General features: G+C 56.3%; 1 protein-coding gene across 1 annotated transcript in view; it reads left to right on the top strand.

The window, feature by feature from the left end:
• The window catches only part of TBC1D22A (TBC1 domain family, member 22A), a 265,500-nt gene that overhangs the window by 146,062 nt on the left and 111,718 nt on the right, over nucleotides 1-7,720 (top strand). The window contains exon 9 of the mRNA XM_006888120.1: nucleotides 4,108-4,217. Within this exon, the coding sequence (XP_006888182.1) occupies nucleotides 4,108-4,217 (110 nt within the window). The remainder of the gene's footprint in view (nucleotides 1-4,107; nucleotides 4,218-7,720) is intronic.

The following is a 7,720-nucleotide window of genomic DNA, read 5'->3' as shown; positions in this document are numbered from 1 at the left end:
TCACTGGGCTCACTCCCACATGGCTTATCTCACTGGACTCTCACCCAGCTCACTCTCCACTGGACTGACTCTCACTGGGCGGGTTCCCACTTCACAGCGAGGCTAGTGTACCAGCCTCTCCCTCTTAAAAATGAAAGCAGCAGAGTCACTGTGTGCATCGACCAGAGTGTTCTCTTGCTCGGACTCCCGACATGTAGATTTTGTTCCGTTTCTAGCCTTCCAGTGTCCAGTGTCTTGCTCCTAAAGAAATACTTACTGTGTAAGTACCGTGCCTTAGCCGATGGTGCCACTGGAGCTCCTCGTGAAGAATCGCTCTGATTATTTATAGAATAAATTCATCTTGCACTAAAAGTGATTCTGTGAACAAAAACTCTTCCTCCTAGCAGTGTTTAGAAAATCAAGCACCTCGTCAGACTCAGCTGTGTCAGAGATCAGTGTGCCCCCGCCCCCACCCTGATTCTGTTGTTGATAGTCAAAGGCTGAGCTGCAGAGCGCTCCCTTCCTTCTGGCCTCGGGGCCCACGGCTCTTCCCAGGGGCCTTCCACCTGGACTTTTGTACCTTTTTTTTCTTGAGCAAAAGGAGCCCTGGCAAGCGTGTTATATTTGGGGCCACTAAGCACAAGGTCAGTGGTTCACATCCATCCCATGCCCTGTAAGAGAGATGTTACCCTCCTTTTTCTTATACAGAGAATAGACAAACTGCCCCACAAATGATATCCTTCTCCCACTCAATGTGTTTGCCCACTGGTGCTGGGGTTGCAGGAGGTGGGAGACTCCTGGTTGGGGGTCTCTTAGGGGGTCAGGGGAGCAGAGTTATGCGGTTGAGGACTGAGACTGCTGATCTCGGTCTGAGGCTGAAGCTTGCCTGTGGTCCATGGCACCATGGTGTCTGCCCCGTGGTGAGTACCCACCACTGTGCTTGGTAGTGGTGAGCTCCTGAATGCCCACACGCTGGACAGCAGCTTTGTGTGTGGGCGACAGGCTAAGGCCCGATGCGCTCAGTCCACGACACATGCGGGCACGGTGATGATGGTTCTGTGAGTGACCTTACAGCCTAGGCCTAGCCTGCATCTTTTGCTGAACCCAAGAACTTTTGTGAAGTTTTGGGATGAGCTGTGATGTCCTTCTTACCCAAGCAGGAACTTTTTCTCTAGTTGGAACCAGAATTTGTGTATTAAGCGCTCAAGTCTCCGCCACAGAGTGTGAGGGCTTCAAGTTTTTTTGGTTTTTTTAGATAACTTTATTTATCTGCATTGTTGTTGTTGTTGTGTACCAAAGAGTTGACACCGAACCATAGCTAACCTTCTGGTGGGTTTTCAGAGGAAGTTAATCACCTCTTAAAGGAAGGAGATTGCCCATCCTTCCTTGGCTAGTGGCCTTGAACTTCATGCCTCTGAGATTGCAGCACACCTTCTTACCACTAGGCCACCAGAGCTCCGAGAGCTTCACGTTTAACGCTCCCAAGCTGGGAAGAGGGAAAGATGAAACACCCAGAGCAGTTCCAGCCTGCCTGTAAGGAACTGAACATTTTTGATTACCAGGTAAGCTACTAATTATGTGGAGAGGTTTACTGCAGGGTCTGTGCCGTGCGGTGATTAATGTCGTCATAACAACGGTACCATGTCCTTTTCCGACACTGTCCTTGCTGGTGGGTGTGCACGTGTAGGAGGTGTGCGACAGGTGGCACCGGGCCTGGTCCTGCCAGTGGTGTGGGGAATCCTTAGGGAGGTAGAGAGGCAACTGAGATAAGAGAGGCCGGCCCTGCTCACCTTTCCCGAGTGCTCTCCGGGCCTTGACAGGAGAGACTTGCCCTGTGTCAGCCCTTCCCAGAGCTCTCGGGTAGTGAACGGTGAGCCCAGTTCTGGGAGGTCCTGGTTGTTTCACAGTGACCACTGTCAGTTCTCTTGAACAGCATCAAGAGGAGTGACATTGCAGGGTCACAGGTCATTCTGGGCTTCACCTTCTGGAGAGCGATTCCTACAGCAGCTGCATGACTTTAGGTTCCTGCCAGCAGTTACAGGGAAGGGTTCCAAGTTCACCACGTCCCAGAGAGCGCATCCTGGGAGAGGACGGGTGAGCCTGGGAGGAGCTTGTTGGGTGCCCACCTCGGCGTTTCTAATGCTGGACTCATCACAAGTTTGTAAAAGGAGTGTTGTCAGACTCTCTCAGTAATGTGGTGACCGCCAGACAACCTCATCCATCCCTGATTTGTACACATCATTCCGTGCCCTGGCGGTAATGCAGTGGCAGATGGCCGGCTTTGGAGACTGATGAGGCCAGAGCTGGCGTGGACATGAGCGTGGTGTAGACAGCGGGAGGCTGCAGGGTGGGGCAGGGTTTCAGTGGACTGTTCGTGTGGTCTGTGAGGCGTCACCTGGATGGCATCAAACAGTGACAGCTGCTGTAGGACTGGAGCCGTCAGCTCTTTCAGGTGAAGCTGATCTGCTCGGTCAGGTCTCCAGGAGGCAGGAGAGTTCAGGATTGACCTTCTACCTGAGGTCAGATGGGTCTCCGAGGATGATGACGGTGGGACTCTGTGCAGAGTCCCTCCTGGTGGTGGTGATCCCAGTGTCTGAGGTGGAGACAGGTCCCCGAGGGCAGTGTTGGTGAGTCTGTGTAGACGGGTCCCTGAGGGCAGTGTTGGTGAGTCTGTGTAGACTGGTCCCTGAGGGCAGTGTTGGTGGCTCTGGGCAGACAAGCCACTGAGGGCAGTGTTGGGGGTCTGACCGAAGCAGCAAGCCTCCTTTGTGGAGCAGAGTAGAGCACTGTCCCCCTCAGCTTGCCAGGGGCCACATCCTAGAGCATCCTGGGGTGACCACTTTGCAAAAGGTGCTTAGTGTCCTTTAAAGAGTGTTGGATGCAGGGAACGGTGAGGGTCAGTGAAAGAGAGGAAGACCCTCAGTGAGATGGAGTCATGTGGTGACTGCCTTCCTGGGCTTGTGTGGCAGAAATGGCAGGGACAGTGAAGGACAGGGTGGGGTGGGACAGGACAGGATAGTGTGGGGACAGGACAGGACGGTACAGAACAGGATAGGACCGTGAGGCACAGGGTGGTGCGGGACAGGGCAGGACCAGATCTGTTTCTGCAGGACCGACTGCAGGCCCCTGCTCCCCACAAGAAGCAGCAGGTGGGGGTGCTGCGTGTTGTCGTCAGGATGGCTCTCCCTGCACCTCATTTGCTTGGACACCTGATGGGACTTTACGGTCAGGCTCTGTTTTGCAGGAAGCCTCTGACACTGAGTTCCTGGGAGGTGTCCTGTCCTGTCGGAGGCCTTGACTCTGCAGCCGCTGCCTGTTTGTTCTGTGTATCTGTGCTTCTGCCTCGGTGGGAGCAGGGGGTGCCGGCTGTGTGGTTTCAGCGGTCTCCCCTCGGAGCAGGTTTCGGGAGGAATTACAGGAGGCCCCGGCGTGGCAGGGTTGGAACCGGCTGGACTTAGGACGGTCCACCTGTTCTGGTCGCTGGTGGTCTCCTTGTCAGGCACGCACTGTTGTCAACCCCCGTCCAGCGACCCCGAGCTCCTTGCAGCCCTGTGGGCCAGAGCAGAACTGCCGCGCGTGGTCCCTGAGGCTGTCAACTTCACAGGAGTAGATTGCCTCATAGCTGTCCCTCAGGGCCGCTGGGGGGGCTTGAACCACCAACCCTGGGATTAGCAGCCAAGTGTTTTAACCACTATGCTACCAAGTCCTTGTGGTTTTTGAAGGAACTGATCAGAGAAGGTAATAATAATAATGGAGACTTTCATAGAGGTGACGTCTGACTGAGGTGAAAGCCGTGGGAAGGGCGTGTTGGCTGAGGACGGCGTGCGGTTGAGGGAGTTGCACACACATCCCGGCAGCACAGCAGCCTCTGCCTGGGTGAATAATGTGCTCTAGGTGCTCTCCTTCAGATGGGAAATGCCTGAGAAGCAATAATTGACTGTCTATTAATTATGCTAATTAATTGGAGAGGATTCAGCATATTAATCACCCACAACTAATTGGGTGCTGAAGCTGAGGAGGACATGGGGCTGCAGGAGGGCCAGGCCTGTCTGTGAGGTTGGGCCTCTCTCGCCCACTGTGCTGACCTGGGGTGACTGGCCTCCCGCTGACTCCTCCCCTGCTTTGCAGATGAAGAGGACGTGGACAGTGTGGATGTCTCCCGCGTGCCTGTGGACGTGCTGCGTAACATCGAGGCGGACACCTACTGGTGCATGAGCCGGCTGCTGGACGGTATCCAGGTGAGGCTGAGCGTTGGAGGGGTCCTGTCCAGAAACCGCAGGGGTAGGGGGGGCACTGGTCAGCATCCAGGTGAGGCCAGGCACAGAGGGACGCTGTCCAGAGACCTTGGGGGGGTGGGGGGGGCACTGGACAGCATGCAGGTGGGGCCAAGTGTGGCAGGGGCTCTACCCAGAGACCTTGGGGCATAGGGGTCACTGGACAGCATTCAGGCAAGGCTGTGCTCAGGAGGGCTCCTGTCCAGAGACCTTGGGGGAGGAAGGGGGACACTGGACAACATGCAGGCGAGGCCAGGCAGAGAGGGACCCTGTCCAGAGGGTCCGGAGAGCAGCTGCTGGCGCGCATGGCATCGCTGCCCCACCTTGCCAGCCTCAGGGCCTCCTCTCCACAGCTGGAGGAGCTCTAGGCTGCAGGCAGGAGGGGGCCTTTTGGGTGATGGTATGTGTGCCCACCGAGGTGCGGAGGGCAGGCTCTGGGCAGGGACCCTGGCCGAGGCGCTGTTGTTAGTGTCCCCTGCTCCTGGGCTCCAGCATCCACTCCTGGCCACTGGCCACTCCTTGTTTCCAGCTGTATCTAGGGCAACGGCCTCTCTCAGGGTGTCCATGAAGCCAGGCCTGCAGAGTTGAGGGGTGAGGGCGGGGCGTGCAGGTGCTAATTCTGCCTACACAGAGGGAAGGACACCGGGGTGGACATGGACATTTGGGGGTGCTGCTGCTGCCCTCACAGAGGAGAGGCCCCCAGGGTGTGAATGTGCTGTAAGTATTGCTGCAGCCGTGGGGCCTGGGCTGCTCTGTGCCCTGCACCTGTGCTGACCCTGGGCCCATTGTCTGAGTGGCCTTGTGGACACACGTCCCTCTGAGTCCGACTCCTCATTCAGCAGGAGTTGTTTGAGGCCCCACAGGGTTTTGGTTGGTGGACGTTTTCTGGGGCCACACCCCCCAGATGCCTCGGGTGCAGGGGCCGAGTGTGAGGAGGGGTCCTGACATGAGGGCGGGCGGGTACCCGTGAGCGGGGCCACCCCGGTCGCCTGGCGATAGTGGGGCAGTGCGCTTGATTGTGTGCCGTCCCCGTGTCCGGCCACACTGGGCTTTCCAGAGCCTGCCGTCATAGTGGTGCTGGATGTCACCAAACAGAGGGGTCACTGCGTGGTAGAGCGCCCACGGGAGGCACCTCTAAATCGTGGTCCAAAGACGCAGAGCCCAGGTCTCCTCGGAACGGGCTGAAGTGGCTCTGTGGGGGGAGCAGGTGGGGTTTGTGCCGTGGGAGCTGAGGGAGGGACCGCCTTCCTGCACCTGGACAGCCGGCTTTGGGGTGAGCCTCCTGCCCACCTCATTCCTGTCGGAGCAGCTGGGGCTGTGTGTGTCTAGGCTCTGATAGCCAAGGGAGGTGCCCACAGTGAGGAGGGGCCGCCTTCCTGCGCCTGGACGGCCGGCTTCGGGGTGAGCCTCCTGACTTCATTCCTGTGAAAGCAGCTGGGGAGGGTCTGTGCCATGATGGCTGAGGGAGGTGTCCACAGAGAGGAGGGACCGCCGGGCCTTCCTGTGCCTGGACGGTCCTGGGGAAGGAGGCCCCCGGAGGACACGTGCCGCCCTCCCGGGTCTGTCCGCCGCTTTGTGGGTGTGCTATGATCGTGAAAGCTCCCTCCACCTTACAGAAGAGATTGAATCATAACGTGGAAGTTTATAAATTTCAGATGTCACTTGTTTGATCGTGAGTGATGGAGCTCCTGCCATTTAAATACAAGATTATCTGGCTTCTATTTGTAAATAAAATCGGCTGTACAGTGAAATCGATGGCGGCGTTTCATTTTTCACCCGAGATCTGCTTTCCGATGAAGTGCTTTATTGGCAGGGCTGCCACGTGTGAGGTGTCAGGCCTTCTGGGGCCTGTGTTTACAGAGCGCTGCCGCCGGAACACTCATCCGTCTTCCTGCTGTGACTGTAGCTGCTTCCAGACCCCTCTCATGCGAGGAGGGCGTGGGGTGTCGGCACCCACGATCCAGGGCTGGGGTCTCTGCTGCCTTTGCCTTAGGTCAGCCCAGCCCAGCATTCACTGTACCACGGGGTTCTCCTCCGTTCACTGATGGAGGCTCTTCACCAAACTTGGCCCCTCCTTCCCCATGGAGCATCTGGTGAATTTGAACCGTGCGCCTTTAGGGTTGCAGCACAGCTTCTTGCCTCTTGGCCACCAGAGCTCCCTTCAGACATTTGTTTTTAAATAACAGTGATGAACTCCTTAGAAGTCATCATGGATAACATATTTTTATGAAAAATTGTCATTTTCCCCAAACAGTATTTAGTGTAAAGAAAGGCCCTTTTTGTATAAATCTCTTTTTAATACTTTACGCTGGTGCACATCTCCCCAGTCCCGGAAGACAGCTGCATTTCCCAGTCGGCTCCTGCACTCCGGCGGCGGCAATATGTTGTTTTGTTTGGACGTGAGGAAAGTGCAGCACCACGTGGATATGTAGCAGGAAAAGGGAGGAGAGTTGGGTAACCTTTTCAGATAATTGGGGCTTGCTTTTTTCTTTGAGCCCACCCCATTCCCAGCGTCTGCAGAAAGGCATCAAGCCTGGTAAATCTAGCGTGGCAGCAAGGAGGAAGACCTCCGTGGGGTGACCGGGCACCGTGGCTGGGATCCTGGCAGAGACTGTGCGGAGGCTCAGGGCTGGGCAGCCTTTGCGCTGCTGTCCTGGGGGGCTCTACGATTTGAGACCCGGCAGCAACGTGTGAGAGCACCCGGCAGTTGCATGCAGTCTTCGTGGTGGGAAGTGTGCAGCCTTGGCCGTGAGCTCAGCAGCTCGTGCTCACTTCCCTGCCTGCCCCAGGCCCCCTTGTACTTGGAGTGAACTTGTCATCTGCCCGTGGGATTGGGACTGTGTTCACTTGGAAATGACTAGATGGTGGAGATATGCAGCACCTCCTGGTGTTTGCACTGCTCATCTCACAGGATCAGGCAGTGTGGCTGGGACAGCTATCCAGCTCCACGCCAGAGACTGCCAAGCTCCGAGTGCCAGATCCAAGACTTCGGAAATTTGGGTTTTGACTTACAAACTCTGGCAGCACGAAGGCCTGGTGGCCTCATGATAAGAAGCTGCTTTCTAATATAAGGCACACGGTTCAATTCCACTAGCTCCTCATCAGGAGAAGGATAGACGTTCTCCTCCCAGGTGATTTACTGCCTCTGAAAACCAGTCGCCGGCCAGCGATGGGTCGGTTCAGACTCGACGGCCCACAGTAACCCTCTGGGCGTCAGAAGTGCTCTCAGGACCGAGGGGTGTTGCCTGGAAAGGGTGTCTTGCTTGGCTCACAGCTCAGACTCACTCTGAGTGCCTTTCTTGAGAAGACACTGTGTTTTGTACGTGCGTGTGACGTGGTTGTCTTCCCTGAATGATGAAAAGATGCTGCTTGAGGATCAGGATTTAATGAAATGGTGGTAACAGTATTAGTAACGCCCCACGCTTCCCCAGGGGTGTTCTGAGTGAGCCAGTGGGGTGTGAATACAC

Source organism: Elephantulus edwardii, unplaced genomic scaffold (assembly GCF_000299155.1).
Source record: "Elephantulus edwardii isolate Elephantulus edwardi_28Jun2011 unplaced genomic scaffold, EleEdw1.0 scaffold00064, whole genome shotgun sequence".
Lineage (NCBI taxonomy): Eukaryota > Metazoa > Chordata > Mammalia > Macroscelidea > Macroscelididae > Elephantulus > Elephantulus edwardii.
Note: the sequence above shows the minus strand (reverse complement) of the source record. Positions and strands in the feature narration are given on the sequence as shown.